This window comes from Notamacropus eugenii, chromosome 3, assembly GCF_028372415.1.
Source record: "Notamacropus eugenii isolate mMacEug1 chromosome 3, mMacEug1.pri_v2, whole genome shotgun sequence".
Taxonomy (NCBI): domain Eukaryota; kingdom Metazoa; phylum Chordata; class Mammalia; order Diprotodontia; family Macropodidae; genus Notamacropus; species Notamacropus eugenii.
In genome coordinates, this window is record NC_092874.1 from 396,764,626 (window position 1) to 396,787,504 (window position 22,879).

Consider the following 22,879-nt stretch of genomic DNA (forward strand, 5'->3'; position numbering starts at 1 on the left):
TGTAAATGTATTGCATTCTATATATGCTATCCCTTGGATGGAAGGATGGTTGCTGTGTCATAGTTTGATCAGCAGAGGGCATCCACATCCCAGAACAGCATATACCTGTGCTGAGGGGATAAAGAATCATTGATTTAGACCTTAGCCTATCTAACCCAACCTCATCATTTTTCAAATGAGGGAACTGACGCTGGCAGGGGTAAAGAAACTTGCTTAAGGTCATTCAGGTGTTAAGCGGAAGAGCCAGGATTTGAGCTTGGGTGAAATCGGCTGGCTTAGCAGTTAATGGGTTCCCCTTCACAGTTGGGTGACTACTTATTAGATATGGTGCCTGGGGATTCTTTTGCCTTTCCAGGTATGGTTTGGACTAGATGCCAAATAATGTCTCTTCTAATTCCAAAATTCTGTGATTCCTTTGACATCAAATTCAGCACTGGGATGTAGAATAGTAATAATTTAAGAATTCCTCCCTTTTCTCTAGCTTTCCCCCAGATGCCTTCCCAACCCATCTAGTAGAGTCTTGGACAATGGGCACTCAACAGAAATTTGTAGAAAATTTATCTATTGGGCACTGACTGCCCAACAGCATGCACAAGGGAAACATATTGAACTAGGTGGATGTATGAGGTAGGTCCCTTTGAGTTCTAAATCTATGACCATAGGACACATTGCTGCTGACATGATTTTCCTTAAGTAGAGATCTGTAGAGCCCTGATCCTGTCCCCCTCCTATTCAGTTAACTCCAGTGGTCTCTAGAATGAAATATAAACTCCTCTCATTAGCTTTTACATGATTTTACCACCTGGCCCCAATCTATCTTTCCAAGCTTTGGGGACATTATTCCCTCACTGTGCAATCCAGCTTAATTGTCCTTCTCTCTGTTCCTATCTCATGATATGGCACTCTATTTCCCATCTCTGCTTCTGTGCCTTTTCAGGCTATCTCCTATATCTGGAATCTCCACTTCATGGAATCTCTCCCTTCCTTAAAGGTGCAACTTAAGTTTACATCTTCTGCTTCAAGCTTTTCCTGATACTCCCACATCCCAATTGCTAGTTCCCTCTCTCCTTAACTACCTTGTATTATCTACTCTGTACTCTTTGTACCCTTTTATTCTACTGCATATATTTACATATGGATTTGTCATAATCTCTCCTCCTTCCCCCTTAGAATAGAAAATCCTTGCTAGTAGGGATTGGTGTCATTCTTTGTTTTTATAATCCCACCACCTAGATCATTGCCTGACACTTAGTAGGCACGTAGTCCACGGCTGTTGATCAGCTGAAACATTAAGACCACAGTCCTTGAAATCAAGGCATTCATACTCAAGCTGGGAAGGTGAGATTGATCCATAGGAATAATTAAGAAATCAGTTCTAGAATATGATAGCACTAAATTGAGGGGTGCTGTCAAACCCAACCCTTTGCACTTTAAAGGATGGAGCAGTCTGTATGGGCTAGTGTGGTCTAGGAAGACTTCCTGGAGAAGGTGGGACTTCAGCTGAGAATTGAAGGATTACATTATTGTCATTTGACCAAAATCAAGTATCATGTGTGTAGTGTAATGAATAGGTAGAATTTATATTGGGAGTCAGGAGGAAGGAACGACATGAGCTAAGAGCAGACAGGCTTGGCTGGAGAGAAGGTAGAACAGAGTGGGATGCTGTCCTATGGAGATCCTTGCCAAAGGACCAGCTAGTTTGGGAAATATTGCATCTGTCGTCAGACATTTTGCTGGATTGCCTTCTCTCTTTTTTAAATCTTTGTTGCAATGCATGGCTCATTAGGTAGAGGAGTGGGAAAAATATATTCAGAAACGAATGAAAAATAAAAACCAAAGACATGAATAATAATAAAATGAGATTTAAAGAATAGAAGTAGCCAACCAAGTAGGAGAGATGTTGTCCTAACTCTCCTTGGTGTAATCGTGACCCTGAGCTGACACTGTCTCATGCAATGTACCCAGCAGTCCCTCCAGGATGAGGGCTTTGGGGATGAAGGGATGAGCAATAGAGCAGAGGAGAAAAGAAGGTCAAGAAGAGAAGGAAGGAGGGAAATCAGCAACCAGGGCCTTCGAGGCAAGTTCAGATTTATTACCTCACTTCGGGTCAGCAGAGGTGGGAAATCACAAATAGGTTTCAGGACCAGGTGGAAATATTCCATTCCTGTAGCTATGAAAGAGACATTAGGGGCAGGAGGTGATTAGATATCATAGCTCGATATACACATACTATGTTTTAAGTAAATCCAATATTTGTAAAACATCAGTTGAGGTGATGATTTGCTTTGTAAAACATTCTTTCCTTTGTATAAAAAAATATGCCAGAGGGTCCCTTAAATAGAAGGTACCCATAGTGCACCTAAAATATTAACTGATTTACATTCAATTGTTCAGGAACATAGCTATTTTATTAGGTGATGCACACTCTAAGTACATCTAGAAGGGTGACCATAACCCCATCTAACCCTGATCTCTTTACATTTTTTTTGTTTCTGCTTAATAAAGTTGCCTGGTTTTCTGACTTGTAATAGTCCTGGGGAGAGGCGGGGAGAGGTATAAGGGGATTGCGTGCTGGTGGAGAGGTGTGGAATTTGAGGCATGAGGAAGCTTCTTGCCAGTTGCCTCCACAGTCATCTGTCAGGAAAGTTGAAACTTCTGTTCAGAACTGTAGTTGGGTGCTTACACTGACGGCACGTAGACAAAATTAGAATGAAACAGAGAAAATCAGCTTGGCTCCTGATCAAGGACAAATTTGTGGAATGTCCCATATTTAAAAAACAAAGAAACACACAAAAAAAACCTTCTCCCCACTATTAAAAAAACCCAAAGAGCAGACCTCTGGTTGGAAATTTGGTCCTAAAGAAATGAGAAAATGTATCTCTCTTCCTTTTTTGCAGAGGTGGGAGGGATGACAAGTGGGGAACACTGCAAATATTGTCCAATTTCATGTGATGGTTCTTTTTGTGAAACTTCTTATTTTTTTATGCTTTGTTCCACGGACATCTTGGATCTGACCAAGGAATAAGGTAAGGCAGGGGAATGATACATTTGGAAATGAAAATAATATAAAAACAAAAGAGATCAATAAAAACTAATTTAAAAAAAAGAACTGTACTTGGAAATCTAAGAGAATGATAAAGCCCCTTGTGGAAAGCATTCACAGCCTTAGGCAGGAGAATAATAAAAAAAATCATTCTAAGGTTATGGAATCTTGCAGATGGGTTCCCATCATCCCTGCCATGGAAACCCATCTCTCCCCCTTCTTTTTTCCACTTCCTCCCCACACAGACTGTCTTTGTTATTTACCTGCCAGGTAAGCCAAGGAAGTAGGAATCTGGATCCATGGCCGGCTGTATCCCATCTTATCAAACTGTAGGGAAATGGGAAAAGGGCAGAGTGGGCTCAGGACCCTGCAGGGCTGAGGATCAGGAGGAGGATCCCCTCCTTCCTTCCCTATGCTATATAAAGGACATTTCTTGCATGTTGGGTTGAACTGTGAACTGGTCCAACCATTCTGGAAAGCAATTTGGGACTTTGCCCAAAAAATTACTAAGCTACGCACACCCTTTGACCTAGTGATACCACTATTAGGTCTATACCACAAAAAGTTCAAAGAGAGGAAAAGGACATACAGATACAAAAATATTTGTAGCAACTCTTTTTTGTGGTGGCAAAGAATTAGAAATGGAGGGTATGTCTATTTGGGAATTGCTGAACAAGTTAGGGTATTAAAATGTGATGAAATATTATTGTGCTATAAGAAATAAAGAAGGGGACAGACTTAGAGAAAACTGAAGACTTATATGAACTGATGCACAGTGAAGCAAGTAGAATCAGAACAATTTATACAATAGTAACAATGTTGTAAAATCAAACAACTTTGCAAGACTTGGGAACTCTGATCACTAACCATGATTTCAGAGGACTCATGATGAAACATGTTACCCACCTTTTTGACAGAGAAGTGATGGACCTGGGGAGTGAAGATTGAGACACATATTTTTTTTTTTGATATGGCTAATGTGGGGAATTTGTTCTGCTTGACTATACCTATTTGTTTATTTGTTAGAAGAGTTTTCTTTTTCTTTATTTTTCAGTGGGGAGGGAAAGGTGGGAAGGAGAGAAGGCAGGCAAATTGAAAACAGGAAAGAAAATTGAGTTTAAAAAATGCAGGACATGCCTCAGACCCTGGACTCCTGCCCCTAGTTTAAAGCCCATGTGGCCATCCCAACAGTCTTGATACTAAGGGACTGAGCACATTTAGGTATTGTTGTGGAGCAGTTGTTTTTCAGTCATGTCTGATTCCTTGTTGGACCCCATTTTGGAGGTTTTCTTGGCAAAGATACTGGAGTGGTTTGCCATTTCCTTCTCCAGCTCATTTTCCAGAAGGAGGAAACTGAGGCAAACAAAGTTAAGTGACTTGCCCAAGGTCACATAGCTACCAAGTGTCTGAGGCCATATTTGAACTCAGGTCCTCCAGATGTCAGACATAGAACTCTATCTACTGCGCTATCTAATTGCCTTGCTCTAGGTCTAGAAAGGGCAGATAGAAATTAATTTCTTTAAAATAATTAGAATCTTCCAGAATTAGTTTCTCTGCTAAAAATGGGATATATAAGTAATGAGATAGGATCACAATGAGTGTGAGATGTTAATAAGTCTTATTAACTGGAGGAGACCTTAAAGCCCGCTAGTCCAATCCTCTCATTGTACAGTCAAGGTAGTATTAGATGTGGGATCTGAACCCAGGTCCTTAATCTAGAGCCCAATACTCTTTCCATTGTATAACACTGCCTCCCATAGATCATGATACTGCCCATGATGTGAAGTCTTTGATTTTTTGGAAATGTCATCATTGTGAAATGCTTTAATACTTTAGGAGACTTTTGTGAAGGCATGGTAACATAGTTGGGAGAAAAATATCATTTCTAAAGTTGGGTGTGAACATCTGTTTTCCACATGGTTTCTGTTTTTGGTTTACACTGGCATTGGAGCATGTAGAAAAATAGCAGATAAATTGGAGTTCAAGATTGGGAAGAGAAGAGATGTATGTCTGAATAAATCAAAGAAGCCTTCTCTAGGTTCTTAATTTGAAATAAAAAGAAGATCATATTCAGCCACCGGTTCAGCTCTTGTTGGGGAAGTCCTAGATGGATGCAGGAAGGAAAAAAGATTCTTGTAGGCTATGGTTAAGTGCTTTTCTTTGGCTCTTTAAAGGCAATCCAAGGACCAACTAGTGACACAGGTAGCCCTGATGTCCAACATAAGCCCTAGGGATGGGGGTGGAGAGAAATATATAATTTCCATACCATGAGGTATCTGTGGGCATATATGGTACTTACCAGAGGGGACATCCATTCAAAGAGGTTGACACTCTCTCCATCATTGATGTAGTATGCTTGGCCACTCTGAGATAGAAGTAGAAGAGAAACCAGTCAAGGACACCATATGGCAGCCGTCCCATACCCAACTAGGTCTATTCCGAGTTGGGCTTCTGTAGCATCATGTGTTGCAAATGAATAATACTACTTCAAACCAGGGTGATGAAAGAGGCTTTTGTGAACTTTGTGGGAAAGTTATCACCTTAGTTCAAGCCATCACTTTTCTCGTAGTTTATGGCAATGGCTCCAATCCATCCCCCACAAACTGCCCAAGTGATCGTCTTTAGGAGAGTATGTGGCCATGTTACTCCCTTACTCAATAAACTCCAGTGGCTCCCTATTCTCTCTTCTTGTTGTTTTCAGTCATTCAGTCATGTCCAACTCTGTGACTCCATGGACCATAGCATGCTAGTATTGTTCATAAAGTTTTCTTGGCAAAGATGTTATAGTGGTTTACTATTTCCTTCTCTAGTGGATTAAGGCAAACAGAGATTAAGTGTTTTGTCCAGGGTCACACAACTAGTAAGTGTCTTAGGCCAGATTTGAACTCGGGTCTTTCTGATTTGAGGTTCAGCTCTCTATCTATTGCTGCCTAGCTGCCCTATCCCTTCTAGGATAAAATATAAATTCCTCTGGTTAGATTTTAAAACCCTTCCTAATTTGATCCCAATCTCTTTCAGCCTTATTATGCCCTCCCAACCCTACCACACTATACAACCCAACCAAACTGGTCATCTCTCCCTCAAACATGGCGGTCCATCGGCCATGCCCATGCTTTGTACTAGGCATTAGGGAATGCGCTCCCTCCTCACCTCTCCCTTGCAGATTTTGAAGCTTAAGAACTATCTCTACTATTTCCTCATTCCAGACCCCTGCCCTCCCCATCCTTGTATACCTTGTGTATACTTTGTATTTATTTTCTTTCTTCTTACTTTATTTAAAGCTTCCTATAGGAAGCCTTTCTCAGCCCCTCTTAATTCTAGTGCCTTCCCTCTGTTAATTATTTCCTATTTATCCTGAAGATCGCTTGCTTTGTATATATTTATTTGCATGTTGTCTCCCCCATTAGATTTTAGGGTAGGGATTGTGTTTTGCCTCTTTTTGCATCACCAGTGCTTAGCAGGCTTCCTGGCTTACAGTAGGTGCCTAATAGGTGTTTATTGATTGATTGATTGTATATGAGGGACAAAGGGAAGGATTTTGTTTCTCCTTTCCTCATAGTTGAAGTAATCCCAGAAAGAACACATAATTGATATAATGAGTCATTAATGTGTTATCAAGATGCTCCCCTGGTGATCCCTGTACAAAGTATGTAACACTCTTCTTTCATGGAATTATAGGAGAAAATGGCCATGCCTCTGAGGCATGTGGAAGAGCTGTGAGTTCTGCAGGCAGTACTTGTCAAGAGAAAGAAGTAGAGGGGGACCTGAGCCCTGAAAGGGGAATTACTCATGAGAGGAAGGAGGGGATTTCTTCCTCTCCTCCTCCACCCCAGCCATGTCACTTTGGAATGGAGCTACTTAGGGAACAAAGATTCACACTCCAGATAAAGAGAGACACAGAGAGGTGGTTACTTGAGGGACGAAGTACTTTCTAGGAGTTTGACCTCTGGCATCAGAGAAGGAAACTGGTTGTAGACCCTAGGGCTGAAAATTGAATTTCATATTTTGGAGAGAAGCAGACCCTGAGACCCCAGCTGACCATCCTGCCCAGCAGAGCTTCTGTGCCCAATGCAGAACTATGTGAGGCATCCTTATGGAGAGAAAGGTCATCAGGACCTATGGAACCAGAGTCCTGGGATGCCAAAGTCATGTGTTCCCTCTTATCTATTGTACTCAAGTTTGTATCCATTCTTTTCATGTATGTCATGTATATTTGTGGTTAGTATGTTCTAGGTTTATGGGAGGAATGTTTTTTAGCTACTGTTTTTACTGTGCCTTCTGAGTAAATGCCTTTGTGAAGAAATGTCTCAAATGGAATGACTTGTAGGAGAGCTTACCGGAGGAGGTTCATGAACTATCATTTATCATTATCTATAGGGTATGCCTTGAAACTCAAGGTTGTAGCTGCCTAATGAGAAGTAGCCCAGGAGGGGCGCAACAGGCATGGTGACCCAGAATTAGCAACTGCCTTATGGTTGGTTGGCTGGTTGTTGTCTTTTGTTCTTAAAGAGGACCAAATTGGCATCACTACGATAAAGTCAAGTTTCAACGTGTCCTACTGTAGCTGATAAGACCAATATGAGCTCAGAATGCTCTACTACAGATTGGGCACAGATACTCCATGTGAACATTTGGGGCAGATACTCTAAATTTGTGCATCCTACATTTCCTTTGAACTGCCTTATAGGAAGTCTACCAAACAGTATGGATTGGGAAAGTTCAGTGGGAGTATTACATGCATAGATATATGTTATGTATAATATTTAACTATATCTAGATCTGTTTCTGATCTAAATGTACATTCATATCCTTATCCATACCTATACCTAGATCTATATCCACATCTATATCCCTATCTATATCTGTTTTTACATCTACATTTATGTATACGCATATATACATCCATACCTACAACTCTATACCATCTAGCTCTCTGTCTACACTTGTCTCCTCTTTTAGAATGCAAACTCCTTGAGAGAAGGATTTTTCATTATTTGTATTTATACCTCTAGTGCTTTAGCCCAGTTCCTGGAATATAGTAGGTGCTTAATAAATGCTTGTTTATTGATTGATTGGCTGATTGAACAGGTTGAATTGTCCTGCTTTTCTGGGTGATGTGGAGCAATTTGTTAGTATGTGATATTTTTTTTTTCTCCCTGCTTTGGGTGGAGGAGATAGTAAAGACTCAGGGTCATTCCTTTTATATTCAGTAAAACTCGACACTCAAGGCTCTTAGGATTAGGTCTGAGCTCACCATACCCCCTCTATGGCCCAGTTCTCTTGAGATACCGATATTTGGGGGCAGGTAGAACAAGAAAAACTTCCTGCAGAAGATGGTGTCTGAGCTGCATCTTAAAGAAAAAGAACTTTATGAAGCAAAGGTAAGGAGGGAGCGCCACTTCCTTCAGGAATCTTGGCCTGACAAGACCCTCCCTTCCCCCAGCTGAGAGGGGTTTCTCCTTCCTCAGGTAGACAGTCAGCCAGGGACAAACAGAGGAAGGGGTCCAGAACTTACCGCGATGTAGCTTTTGTTTGCAGTGAGTGCCTCTGCAGCCAGAAGGTGTGCCTGTACCAGGTTCTGTACATGGACCCAGTTCATACGTGTCCTGGGATCCCCAAATTTGAAGGCAAATAGTCTCCTCCTGATGTTACCCTGAAAGTGAGAGGGGGAAAGCACAGACTTGACCTCTGGAACATTTGGGCAGCTTAGAATAAGAGAATTGGGGACCCTCAGGTCCGTTAACCACAACATCACACGTCCATGAGACATGGCATTGCAGTGAGATTTATTACAAGATAAATGAACTTGAAGTTGGAACCCTAAGCAAGCCCAGAGTTCACAATCCAAACAGAAACTGCATATTTATGGGAATACAACTAAGGAAGAAGGAAGAAGCCAAAATCTCCTCCTACATGGGAGTGGCAGCAGGGGAGAAATCCTGAATAATGAGGATGGTAAAAGCGGCCTTCTTTTCTGGACCACGAACACAGGATGTTCTGCTTATCTACAAGGGCCCCAGATGCACAAGCATTTTCTCAGTCTAATACTGACTGACTGGCACCTGTCTTGGCTCCTAAGGACACGTAGTTTGGGATACAAACAACAAAGTATGTCCCTGGCAGGGTAGGGCACTTTGCCCTTGACACGTTCAGGGCCTCCTGCATATTCTGGGTGCAGTGTTTTTGGCAACTCAAAAAGACATGTTCAGAGGATCCCCTTACCAGTCCCTACTGAAGGATTCCTCCCCGCCTTCCTCTAACTATGAGCTGCTATCTTGTCCTCTCACAAGACATTTTTGCTGGCTGTCCCTCATGCCTGGAACTCCCTCTTTCATCACTTCTACCTTTTGGCTTCCTTCAAGATTCAGCAAAAATCTTCAAGCAGCCCTATTCAGTCCTTCTTAATGTTAATCCCTTCCCTCTGGGATTATCTCCAGTTTATCTTATACATATCTTGTTTGTATATAATTGTTTGCACATTGTCCCCTCCATTAGATTGTGAGCTTCTTGAGGGCAGGGGCTGTTTTTGCATTTTTTAAATTTTAATTTAATTTTTTTTTCCACTGAGCTTAGCACAGAGCCTGGCACATGGTAGGGTATGTCATGAATGCCACATACTAATCTAGTTATAATTCTTTGAATATAATACTCAGTCTCCCATCTCTGCCTTTGAGCTGGCTGTCTGTCATGCCCATAATGCTCTGACCCTTCACCCCCTCTTAGATTCTCTGGCTTCCTTCAAGATTCAGTTCAAATACTATTGTCTGCTGGATTTCTGCATTTCCTGCAATTAAGAACTACCTTTTGCCTTTCTTTGTGCCCTCAGTTCCTGGCATCCAGTAGGCACTTAATAAATACTTATTGACTAAGGAAGGTAATTTCAGATTACCTTCATTTATTCTTGCTTGTATCTAGTTATTTATCTATCTCCCCTATTATAATGTGAGCTTCTTAAAGGCAGGGACTGGTGGTTTTTTGGCCTTTGTATCCTCAATGCTGTGCACATAGTAGGTGCTTAGTGTTTGTTGGATTTTATTGATTTGAACAAGACTCCTGATATTGAGTTTGCCATTGTAGTTTCTAGGACAAGAGTACCTACCGCCACCCTGGGAAGGTGCCTCTGCTCTTCTGGTCCATAGATGCCTGGGGGACGAAGGACACATGTTCGAAGGGTACCTCCTCCTACGGTATGGAGAAGAGGACATTCAGATGGCTCACAGAAAGAGGAAATGATGGTTCAAGACCACATTCCATCTTGGGAAAAGACTAATTAAAATGCCCTTTTTAAAGATTTGCTCATTGACCAAGCTCATTATATCCTTAGCCCTTTATGGAAATGACATGTAAAAGGGTGGCCTTTTTGGTCTATACAGAATAGCATGTCAGGGAGTATGGATGGTTCTACCCTGCTCCTCCGTTTCATCCTGTGGGGACTGGGAAAGTAGTCATACCAGTCAGCATTGTTCCTCAAGTGGAAGATGTTTACAAAAGAGGTCCAAGGGCATGGGTTTCACTTCTGTGTAGCTTCATTATAGCTCAAAGCCACAGGTGGTACCCACCCCCATCCCCACCCCCAACCAGCTGTCTTGCAGATGTATGCCACTTGTCACAAGAGACAATTCATCCTCACAATGAAAGACATAACTCTTTGAACATCTTTGGTGGCTCTAGTGATGAGTTAGCACTGTTATCTTCACTCAAAATGGACTAGATTCTCCTTAAATATTGTTTTACTTATAGAATAATCATAGAAGGGAAAGTACTAGAAAGCATAATGAAAATCACTGTGGATCTACTCCAAACATCCTCCCCACTACACACTGACTGACTCCACCCATGTGAATCATAGAAGAATTGAATTTTGGAGCTGGAAGGGACCCTAGAGATCATGTAGTCCAACCTCAGTCCTCCCCACTCCACTCCCGATTTTGAAAATGAGAAACCTAAAGTCCAGACAGAAGAAGTCACTTATTTAAGGTCACACAGTGAGTTAATGATCAAGCCAGGGATAGAACTGTGCAAACTAATTCATTGGGATTCCTATGCCATTCCAATTAGTATTAATCAGTTTGCTATGATTCCATAGGAGTAGTGATTATAAATTCTGTATATTAGGCCTCAGAGCTGTGAGCTGCAGATTGTGAGTTTATTTTCTTAATCAAAAAAAGCTAACTAGAGGTCCTCTGCCCTTGTTTTTCCTTGTTATGGTGACCAATTCCAGTGCTGGTGGTAGTGACTCAATTACATGGAAAATCCCTCAACTGATTTTTGTACCTCTGGATCATTCTCTTTTGTCTAATATGATCAGGTGACCATCTTATGACCACTTAGTGGAGATGCCCCATGCTTTGCCCACCTGGAGACCCTCTGGCTGATATACCATTTTTAGCTGACGTATCATTTTTTTGGCCTGTAAAATAAGATCTGTTAACCAGTGGGATTCTGTACTTTATATAGCCTCTTTAGAATATTTAGGTATGAAATTTGGTATCAAACTTTATAAAAATAAGACCCTGGAAGAAGGGGGCATCTCAGATCGTGAGGAAGCTCTGAGGTCCCTTTCGTTAGAGGGATCCTTTAATTAATGGATCCTTTAATAAAGTGCCATTGACTCAGAGCTCTGCCTCAGTCTCTCTTATTGTAGGTTGGACAATTTTAATCCCCATATAACCTAGCTTTCTCGGAGATGACCACCTAGAAAGTGACCCAAGTGACCTAAAAGTTCCTGTCCTTGGAGGACAGGTAGTCACAAGGCATCAAGGAAGATTTCCTGGAGCCCCAGGTGTCAAATGGGTTAGATAGGGACAAGCTTTGAGAGATACTGCTCCTTCTGGGAAAGGCCAGAGGTAGAAACTATCCTAGATGACCCCCTGGGAACTGCCTCCCTGGTTAGTGATTAGGTAAGGAGTATTCTTTCTGTGAATGGCTCATGTCTAATTTTAAACTCTTGGTCACCTGGGCACAGAGATTAGGTTGCAGTACATATTCATTGTTGGGGAGTGTGCTGCCCAGGTAAGCGGACAGCCTGGTAGGGTATACATGACTCTCCTTAACATGGAAAACTCAGGGGATGATCTGATAAATAATTCTAAGCAGGAGGATCAGGTGTCTGCCACAGAAACTGCTGTGCTGAAGAGGGAGGTATGAGCCAGAAACCACATTTGCTTGGGCAGGAGAGTAACCCTGCAGTAGCAAAGCTAGATGGAAAAAGTGAGATCTGTAACTGGGAGTGGAGGGATATCTTTTGTTTCATTGGTAAGTGAAGTTGGAATTTCCTGAATCTGTCATTACCCCTGAAAATTCTACTCCTCTTTCATTGGAATTGTGGTTTAGGGGAGAAGATCCAGTCAACTGCCTGCTACATTGTGCATGTGCACACACACACACATACACACACACACACACACACACACACACACACACCAGAGAATAGCTACAGTTGGTATCATATGCAATATTTTGGCTGATATTTTTTTTTGGAGGATGGAGGTGAAATCGAGGATTTATAATTTAGAGTCAAAAATGGGTCTCAAAATCATAATCGAGTTCTGAGCACCACTGTTTAGGAAGGACATTAATACACTGGAGAGCATCCAGAGGGCTAAGCAAATGGTGAAGGTCTTTGAGAACAATCAGTACCAGAGTTATTTGAAAGTACCAGGGTGTTAAATCTGGAGAAGAGAAGATGCAGAAGGCACGGTAGCTGTCATGTGAATGGGTGACAAGTCTTGTTTTGTTTGGTCCTAGAGGGCAGAACACAAATCAATGGGTAGAAACTACAAAGAGGTAAATTTAGGCTTGAAATAAAGAAAAATTTTTTAACAATTAAAGGTGTCCAGAAGTGGAAGGGGCCTCCTTGTGAGTTAGCAGAAGTCTTTAAGCAAAACCTGGATGATCATGCACTTGTCTCACTCTTGTGGTAGAGATACTTTTTGGGGAGATGGCATATGGTTTAGACCAGATGAACTCAGGGCTCCCTTCCAACTCTAAAATTCTGTGATTAGTTTAAGACAGAGAACATTTGGAGGGCAGCAAAGTTCACTCCCCATGTCTTCTGGTGATTTCCTCTGTCTCCACATAGGTACACATGTGCCCTGACCCATCATACCAGGGAGTGGGGTTCCATTGGATGTGAGGATCAGCTGGTCTGCGATGGCTTTGGTCCGTGAATAGTGGTCAATGTGCTGAAGCAGAGAAAAAAGAAAAATGGAGAGGTCAGTAAGCAGGGCTGCCTTCTTCCATCATTATTTTCACCTGTAACCATACCTACTGCTCAGGAATGTTCTTGGGGAGTCTCTGGTAACAAGGCGGATACAGCTCGGGATATGAGGTGAAACCTCCCTGGGATGTGACTGAATCTTTTACTCCCTTTCCCAAGCTTTGTTCTTATTTTCAAACATGCTACTCAGGGCACAGCTGTATGAACTGTTTGAGGGTTTTTGCCCACCTTCCCTATTTGTCTGAGCTATGCTAGGGAGCTGCCCTGTATAGAATCAGGGGGATGGATAAATTGATCCTTCAAATCCTTAACGATTCACATTTATATAATGTTTTACAGTTTATAAAATTATTTTAGCTTTTGCCTCACTTCCCAATCTGACCAGGCTGCTTTAGGTGCCATTGTGTGCCAAGTTAAGGGGATAGATGAAGTTTCCCCTTTTACTATCCTAATAGTTTACCTTCATATAGCATTTGATAATTTACAACATGATTTCTTTGTAGCAGTCTATTGAACAGATAAGAAACTGAAGATCAGAGGTTAGGCTACACATTCAGTAAGAAGTAACCTAGGTTCCCTACTTCCAAGCGTAACATTTCCACTTAATTCAATTAAACAAAAATGTATAAAATGTAAAAAATGTATAATTATGAAGGACTTTAAGTATTTGAGAGGTGTTATAAAGATAAAATTAATAGGGTTTGGCAGCTGAGCTTGCATATGGTTGGGGGGAGGGAGGGAGGGGGTGAGGAGAAGAGAGAAAGAGAAAAAGCGAGGAGAAAGATGAGAGGAAAGGAGGAGAGGAGAAAGAGAACATTCCATTATAGATTCCTAGTTAAGTCTAAGGGTAGTTCACTCATATCCGGAGACAAAACTCAGTATTTTATGTTACGTATAGATAGCAAATGAGGTTTAGAGATAGCAGAAACTCCCGAGACGTCAGTTTGCCAGGCAGTGGTGAGGTAGAGGAGGAGGAGGATGAAATACAGAGGGGATGAAGGTCCCAGTATAGCAACAAATTCCATACAGGTAGGTCACTCCTTAAGTGAGTCAGGGAGCCAGATAAGGCTCTAACTGCTCATGATTTTATACAATTTGGGAGAGCAGTGCCATTCCCTTGCAACTGGCTGGCAGCTGGCCTGGTGAAATCTTGATTCCAACTCCAAAAGTTCCTGGATTTCCACTGCCCATGATCCTTCAGTCCCTTTTTCCAGCTGGGAAAAACTAGACTTCCCATCAGCATCCTTGCTGATAAAGGGCTATAACCATATTTAATGTGAAGCTCCAGAGTTATAGTTCAGTTATAGGTCAGGGACTCTGGGGTAGCAGCAGTAACCTGGAGCTACTTGTCTTTGGGGTTCACCGAATGTAACTTCTAAATTAAGAACAAGTTTCTCTGTTGCTATTAGAGTGAGGAGGGTGTGTGACTCACATAGTTCAAGGCCCTATACTCACTTGCACAGATGGATCCAATACCATGGTACTGTCTTCATCAGCTAATTAAACGCATATTTATACAGCATCTACAATATGCCAGGCACTGTCCTAGGTACTGGGGGGTACAAAGAAATCAATATTTATTAAACACTATGTGCCAAGCACTGTGTTAAGCACTGGGGATACAAAAAGCAGCAAAAGGCAATCCCTAACCTCAAGAAGCTTACAATCTAATGGGGGAGACAGTATGTAAATATATATATATATCAAACTATGTACAGGATAAATAGAAAAAAATTAATAGAAGGAAGCCAGTAGAATTCAGAAAGGTTGGGAAGGACTTCTAGTCAAAAATGGATTTTAGTTGGGACTTAAAGGAAGCCAGGGACGTCAGTAGTCAGAGTGGAAGAGGGAGATTGTTCCAGGCAAAGGGAGATAGCCAGAGAAAATACCTGTAAAGAGATGGAGCATCTTGTTTATGGAACAGCCAGGAAGGCAATGTCACTGGAATGAAGAGTGTGTGCAGGGAATAAGGTATAAGAAGACTGAAAAGGCAGGAGGTAGCTTTGAATGGCAAAGCAGAACATTTTGTATTTGCTCCTGGAGGTAGTAGGGAGCCACTGGAGTTTATTGAGTAGGGGGGTTAACATGGTTAGACCTGTGCTTTAGCAAAATCACATTAGTGGCTGAATAGAGGATGGACCAGAGTAGGGAGAGACTAGGGGCAGGGAGAGCCCCCAGCAGTCTATTGCAATGATCCAGGCATGGTGAGATGAGAGCAGGAGAGGGTGGCAGAGGTGGCAGTGTGAGAGGAGGGAAGGGGCATTTGAGAGAGATCTGCAGAGGTGAAACTGGCAGGCTTTGGCAACAGCTTGGATATGTGTGTGTGTGTTGTGTGTGTGGTATGTTGTATGTGTGTGGTGTGTTGTGGTGTGTGTGGTGTGTATGTGTGTGTGTTGTGGTGTGTGTGTGTGTGTGTGATGTGGTGTGTGTGTTGTGTTGTGGGGTGTGTGTGTATGTGGTGTGTGGCGTGTGTGTGGTGTGTGATACATGTGGTGTGTGTGTGTGGTGTGTATGTGTGTGTGCATGCATGTGTGTGTGTGTGAAGGATGCGTGAAGGATAGTGAAGACTCCCAGAAAGAAACAAAATAGAACGTAAGGTGACTGGGGTAGGGTCTAACAGAAGAGATAACAGGTACACAAACATACATACATCATATGTATATGTATATGTATATGTAAACATACACACATCATATGTATATGTATATGTATGTATATATATACACACACACACTTATACTATATATACATATATACACACATATGCTATATACACACGTATACACACATACTACATATACATATATAATATATATGCACATATATACAATATGTATGTTTGCATGTATATAAAGCATTTGTAATCATAAACAAAACATATATAAAGCAGATACGAGGTAACCTTGGAGGGAAGATGCTAGCAGCTGGGGGGAATGGGGTGTTGGAAAGTGGTAGTATGGGGCAGGAATAGGAAAAAGGTTGAGCTGAGGTTGGAAGGAAACAAGGGGCAGAGTAGAGTGGGGAGAGTATTACAGGCAGAGGAAACAGCTGGTACAAAGTCAAAGATCGTGGGTGTGAGTGATGGCCAACAGGCCAGTATGGTTGACTGCAGGGTACAGCAAAGGGCATAATATATAAGAGAGTTTGAAAAGCAGAATGGTGTTAGGTTGTGCAGAGCTTTACATGACAACCAGAGGAGTTTATATTTTGATTTGAGAAGTAAAAGGGAACCACTGGAATTTTATCAGTTGGGGATGAGGTGGGAGGGGTGACATAGACATGCCTTTTAGGAACATCTTTTTAAGACTGTCTCTTAACTGTTGTTAAGTCATTTCTGATTCTTTGTCATGACCCTTTTTGGAGTTTTCTTGGCAAAGATCCTAGAATGGTTGCTATTTGCTTCTCTATCTCATTTTATAGATGAGGAAACTGAGGCAAACAAGGTTAAGTGACTTGCTCAGGGTCACACAGTTAGTAAGTGTCTAAGGCCAGATCTGAATTCAGGTCTTCCTGACTCCAGGTTTGGTGCTCTATCCACTGTACCACCTAACTGGTCCAAATTATTCAGCTTCAGACAGTGAGACAGGAGTGAGAGAAGAGGCAAGGGAAAGAAGTTTGCATCACTTCAAATAGGATGGTAGGTTTATCCCTTCCACAGCCCAGTCCTCTAACGCTAAGGAACTTGGTACCTTCTCAAGTGGGAAGTATGGCACGGAGTCTTCATTGCCCTGCACGATGGGCTTTCCCCCAAATGCAACATTGACAGTGCTGGTGTAGATGAGCCTTGGAATTTGCCGTTTGATGCAGACTGTCCACAAAACATATGTACGTACAAAACACAAATGTAAACATACAAACATATGTATACGCAAAATCACATAAACATAAACACACACACACACACACACACACACTAATAGGACCTGGTGTGAGTAAGGAGATGCCTGGAGAGGTTTCCACAGGGGAAGTCACAATCAGAAACATTCCCCTGAGACCACCTTTCCATACTATTAACACCTTGCTCTTTTGGACACAGCCAGAGTCATGGGTCTCCTCAGTCACAAGAGGATGGCTTAAGCATTAATGAAACTGGGGTCCTCTGAGCGAGGGTCCCTGTGCTCCGATGGCGATGTACCTGAGGGCACAGCTAGCCCCTACTAAGGAAGAATGGTAGACAAAGCATCATTCTTGGGTACTTGGTGGTTCCAAACTGTTTCATGGCTGAGGGTGTGTATGTGTATGTAGCAATAAACGCTGCCATATACACAGAATCATCTGAAGAACTCTTGGTGGATAGCCTTAGAGACAGAGGGTTTTCAGGAGAAATCACAACATGGAGCATTTATTTGGTGCTTTAAGTTTGCAAAGTGGTTTGCAAATAGTAGTGCATTTGACAACCTTTTTATTATTACGTCCATTTTGCAGATAAGGAAATGAGGCTGAAAAAAGATTGAGTGACTTGAATAGTCACAGTGTCTCCAGCAGGATTTGAACTCAGGTCCTCCTTATTCCAAGTCCAGTGCTCTAACTAATGGGAGACACACTCCAGATATCAAGAAATGAAACTCAGAGGTTCCCAGGAATCCCTTGTTACATCATTCCTTCCATTTTCAGTGGCATCTGTTCCACCCATTCCTATCATTCATCCTCTACCCTTTAGGCTGGAAATACTTAAAAGTGGTTTTAATCTGAGGCTGAATGAATATCTCTGGGGTCCCAGAACGAATCTTCCCTTCTCTTCGTCTCCACCCCTACTTCTCCTCTTTCTTTCATCTCTGCCTTTAAGGTTATGGACATGTCAGCCACACCGTCAGTATGACCCTAGGGTACAGAACACAAATTGACCACTCCTTGGTAGGTCCAGTTGGAATGAAGAGGGAGAGAGAGAGAGAGAGAGAGAGAGAGAGAGAGAGAGAGAGAGAGAGAGAGAGAGAGAGAGAGAGAGAGAGGAGAGAGAGAAATCTTCTAGGGCAGGCCACACAAGTAGGGAGTCTCTGGTCCCCACTCTCTGGAAGGTGCGTCAGGTTCTTCCCAAGTCAATGGAACTATAGGATTCCCAGTTCAGCTCCTCTGGATGCTCAGTTGAAGTTTGTGATCAACACACAGTTTTTCCAAAAGAGAGGGGAACAGAGGAGAGGAAAGGTCAGGGCACAGCACAGCAGTCTTGCACAGCACTAGGAAGTGGGCCACTGAACTCCTACCGTCAATCACGATTTTAGTTCCAGCAACGTTTACAGATTCAATCTGTTCTTTATGCAGCTACAAGAAGAAGATGGGATGAAAGTTGCTGAGTTTTCCCCAAACATGCTGGATGCTGAGGCAGCAGATTCAGGTTCTAACAAGGTTAGGGCATGGTGTGTGTGTGTGTGTGTGTGTGCGTGTGTGTGTGCGTGTGCATCTGTGTGCAAGCATGCTGACAGAGCTGGGAACATACTCAGCCATTGTAGGTGGAGCAGAGGAAGTCATTGGATCAGAGGATCATAGAAGCTATGGAGTCCAAGTGTCTTCTCCCCTACCCCCCATTTTCAGATGAGGAAACTGAGACCTGGGGAGATTAAGGAATTTGTCCAATGTATCACACAGGTAGTATCAGAGGTGGGATTTAAACCTGGGTTTTAAACCTAGGTCCTGTTGAGAGGTACTCAGCTCAAGTCCACAAGCCAAACCAAATTTGGACCTGAACCAGATTAAAATGTAGTTGGGAAATATTTAACAAAATCAATACAAATATAATACAACACAGATAATGTTAATTTGTGGTTTTCTAAGTCACTAGTGTTGCAGGATCTGGTTCTACTTAAGTTTGACAACACTGTGGAGACTGGATAGGGTACTTGCAGTCAGGAAGACCAGAGTTCAAATCCCACCACAGACATTTACTAGTTGTTACTCTAGGCAAATCACTTAGCCTCTCTGTGCCTCAGTTTCCTCATCTGAAAGGGAATGGACCCAATGGCCTCTAAGGTCCCTTCTAGCTCTAGATATATGATCCTATGACCCCAGTGCCATTTCCACCACTACCCATCATTGCTCTGCTTCTGGTTTTAAAAAAGATAACGATAAAAAGAAAGGAGGGTTTTTTTGGTACCCAGCTGGCAGCTATTAATCCTTTCAGTTCTGTTCCTCTGTGGTTGTTCCCTGCTCCCCATAGGCAGAGTCAGGGGTTCTCACATGTCTTCTCTCCCCAACTCCTTCCCTTTCCCCACTCCCCTTCCCCTAGCTCCAAGTCTCAATCTCCACTTTCTTGGATATAGAGGAAAACTGAAAAAAACACCACCAAAAGTCCCCTACTTCATTCCTTATAGGTAGGACAGGGACAAGTTAAGAACGTTGTGCTCTGACTGACTCCTAATCACAGCTTGTTCTCAGACTCTGTCTCAGGGCCTCTCATTCCCCCAGTTCAGTTCACTGAAAGAGGTGAGACACCAAGGCCAGGAAGGACTTACTCAGTGGGTGTGGGCTTAATAGTCCTTCAAAATAGCCTTCAGCACTGGAAATTAGTCCCCTTGAAATGAGATAAATCCTATGACCCATGATGCCTCTGGGTCACTTTGAGACACCCTAAGGAAGTCCCATGGAGGACTGAAATCTTGACTTCTGGCCCCCATCTAGGAGCCCTGGGTATCTTTGAGGAACCAAATACAAGGCTTTACCTCTCTATCCTGTGTCCCCATCCTGGTTCTATTTCTGTCTTTTTGTGACACGTATGTGTCAGAGAGATAGAGAGGAACAACAAAGAGGAGAAAGTGTGTGTGTGTGTGTGTGTGTGTGTGTGTGTGTGTGTGTGTGTGTGTGCGCATGTGTATGTGTGAGACAGAGACAGAGACAGAGCGGGGAACAAGGGGAGAAAACGAGAGAGTGAAAGAATGAGAAAGGAAAAAGAAAGACAAAGCACATATGGAAAATGGGAGACAAATGAGTAGACTGAGGTTCTGTGAAGTTCTTGTCTCCTTCCTGTCTTTACATCCCTGGTGTGGGGTGGGGAACATGGATTATTCAATTTTTGTTGAATGAATTCTTTCATCCTCAGAAAGCCAAACACTTCATAGAAGTTAATTTTTCTCTTTAAATTTCTGCCTCTCCCCAAACAAAACAAACATCTTCAGAGGGAGAAGAAACTCCCTTTGATGAATCACCTCTTGTCAATCATGGTGACCCTCATCTCCCTGACCACCCTGGAACTCAGCCCAGGTCCTGGGGGTAGGGAAGAAGAGTGGGGTGTGATCACACCTTTTCAGCACCTGACATTCCATAGGAAGCAACATGGAAAACACAGTCAACCCCTTCACAAGCTTGATATAGGGCCTCCCCATCCCGGATGTCACCCTGGAAAACAGAGAGGGAGGAGATGGGCATTTAGGGTTAGTGAGAGTGAGAGTCCTTGGGCAGGACCCCAGTTTCTCCCTCAGTCCAAGTAGTCACCCTGAGATAGACAAGAAACATTGTCTTACTAGGTTATTAGGAGCTGAGCCAGGAATGATTTTTCAGCTGAGTCATGAGGAATCTTGATCTTTGTACCCAATTTCCCCTACTCTCATACTGCCCCCAAACTCTCTCCCCCCAGCTTTGGCATGCTTAATTCCATGGATAAAAATTCCCCATTTGATCAACCTCTTTCCTCAACCCCACAAAACAAAAATAAAAGCATTTTTTTCTTCCAACACAAGTGTAGTTATCTGTGTAGACTTGTCCTTTCTACAAAGGTAATCCCAACCATACCTGGATGAATGCAACTCCTTTGGGTAGCTCCCATTTAGGACGCTGGATGTCGAGCAAAACCACTGAGACCCCTTTCTGGCCAAGGCTGGAACCCAGACTGAACCCAAAGTAGCCACCCCCTCCTGTCACCAGGGCCTTCTGGCTGATGGGACATGGAGGCTCTGCCTGCTCCTTAGGTTTACTGTTGGGAGCCTGGCTCTGACGTGCCTGGCCCCGAGGGGCCTGGCCCTGAGGAGGTTGGTCCTGAGGTGTCTGGCCCTGAGGAGGTTGGCCCTGAGGAGGTTGGCCCAGAGGTGCCTGGCCCTGGGGTGTCCGGCCCTGAGGTGGTTGGCTCTGGGGTGCTTGGCCCTTAGGTACCTGGCCTTGAGGTGCCTGGCCTTGGGCTGGTTGGCCTTGGGGTGCTTGGCCCTGAAGTGTTTGGCTCTGGGGTCCCTGGCCTTGGGGTGGTTGGCCCTGGGGTCCCTGGCCTTGGGCTGCCTGGCCCTGGGGTGTCCGGCCTTGGGGTGCCTGGTTCTGCAGTGCTTGGCCCTGGGGTACTGTCAGACCACCAGCTTTGGGTTGAGCCATGCCGGGACAGGAGGCCCCTTCCCTGGCTCTCCAGGCCTGGCAGAGAGGGCAGCTCTTCTCCCCTAAGGTGGCAGCTCCACAGAGGTGTGGGGAAGAGCTTGTGGGGTGGGATTTCATCTTCTAAAGTCCCATTTAGGTCACTGCTTCCTTGCACCTGTTAAACAAATTCCACAATAACAAGAAATCACCCCCCCCAAACAAACAACAATTTTTAAGAAAGAAACTAGTCATCTATCCATATAGAACCACAGGTTCTAGGGCTAAATCCATTGGCCTAGAAGTCGCCGATCCTAGGATTGCTGGTGACTTTAGCTTTCTCAGAAGCCCCTGGGCAGGGGAGGGAGTGTGGAGGTGGGAATTCCCAATATTTCCAGAATGGTCTCTGCATCTTGAGCCATATATGGCTAGCTCAACTCCTCATCCAGCTGGAGGAATTCACTCTAATACAAGGATTTTTTTGAAAGGGGGGGTGCTGTCTCACATAAAAAGTTCCCTCTGGAGGCCAAGGGAGCCCCAGATTTGACTATTCCATCCCTGATGGATGATCCCTGGGAAAATCTGTGGAGCAGCAACTTTTGGTTTCCTGACCTTTCCCACCATCCCTCAGGCCTCAGTTCTGCACAGCAGGGCCTTGCTTCTCTGGGGGATTGGGCCATCTATGCCTTTCAGTGATCTCCAGGCTACACTCCTGATTCACCTGGACTTTCACTGCAATGTCCAGCACTGGGTACCTTCATCTCTTCTATCCCTTTTTTTAAATTTCCTTTTAGGTACTATCTTTATTAGAATATAAGCTGCTTGAGGACAGAGTACCTTTCTTTCTGCTTATATCTGTATTCCCAGGCTTAGCACAGTGCCTGGAATACTTTTTGACTTGACTTTTAATTCAGAGGCTGTAAAGCTGATAAAGGACCTTGGAAATCAGGTCACAGTAACAGCATCATGGGCTGGAAGGAATGTCAGAGGTCTTGTAGTCCAGAGGCTTGTATTTAGGCCATGCACCCTCAGTGGAGGGAGGCAACAAATAGGGAGATAGGGATAAAGCCCCAGAGGTCAGACACCTTTACCTCCAACTCATTTGCTGGCCCCAAGAGTACTAAGCATGCTTTCCTTCAGTCATCTCCTCAGCCTGTTTGCCTTTTGTTAGCAAGGTCATGAATATGGAGTCAGAAGACCTTGAATTTCACTTCTCTGATCCTCACTTTCCGCATCTGTTCAATGGGGATAGCAGCACCTACCTCACAGGGTTGTCCTGACATATGGTATATGTTGGTAATGTATGCAAAGTGCTTTGCCAAGCTTAAAGGTATTATCATTTAAAGGGGCACAGG

At 43.3% G+C, this 22,879-nt stretch overlaps 1 protein-coding gene and 1 long non-coding RNA gene across 9 annotated transcripts in view; one reads left to right on the forward strand and one right to left on the reverse strand.

Moving 5' to 3' along the window:
* Positions 1-13,211, forward strand: part of LOC140497222 (uncharacterized) — a 47,392-nt gene extending 34,181 nt beyond the window's left edge. For 6 of the 8 annotated variants that reach the window (XR_011964573.1, XR_011964579.1, XR_011964575.1 and 3 more), the window contains one exon: positions 482-11,660. This is a non-coding gene — a long non-coding RNA (uncharacterized lncRNA). Of the gene's footprint in view, positions 1-481; positions 11,661-13,124 lie in introns of those variants that run through there. The other 2 variants (XR_011964580.1, XR_011964577.1) reach the window with 2 other exon arrangements.
* SDR42E2 (short chain dehydrogenase/reductase family 42E, member 2) overlaps positions 1-21,730 on the reverse strand; it is a 28,867-nt gene extending 7,137 nt beyond the window's left edge. The window contains exons 1-10 of the mRNA XM_072597896.1: positions 20,982-21,730; positions 20,493-20,588; positions 18,464-18,521; positions 16,952-17,070; positions 13,152-13,227; positions 10,143-10,225; positions 8,559-8,696; positions 5,343-5,408; positions 3,307-3,370; positions 2,097-2,170 (exon numbers count right to left, since the gene is read on the reverse strand). Coding sequence (XP_072453997.1) covers positions 2,097-2,170; positions 3,307-3,370; positions 5,343-5,408; positions 8,559-8,696; positions 10,143-10,225; positions 13,152-13,227; positions 16,952-17,070; positions 18,464-18,521; positions 20,493-20,588; positions 20,982-21,665 — 1,458 coding nt within the window. The 5' untranslated portion in view covers positions 21,666-21,730. The remainder of the gene's footprint in view (positions 1-2,096; positions 2,171-3,306; positions 3,371-5,342; positions 5,409-8,558; positions 8,697-10,142; positions 10,226-13,151; positions 13,228-16,951; positions 17,071-18,463; positions 18,522-20,492; positions 20,589-20,981) is intronic.
* Between the last annotated feature and the right edge of the window lie 1,149 nt (positions 21,731-22,879).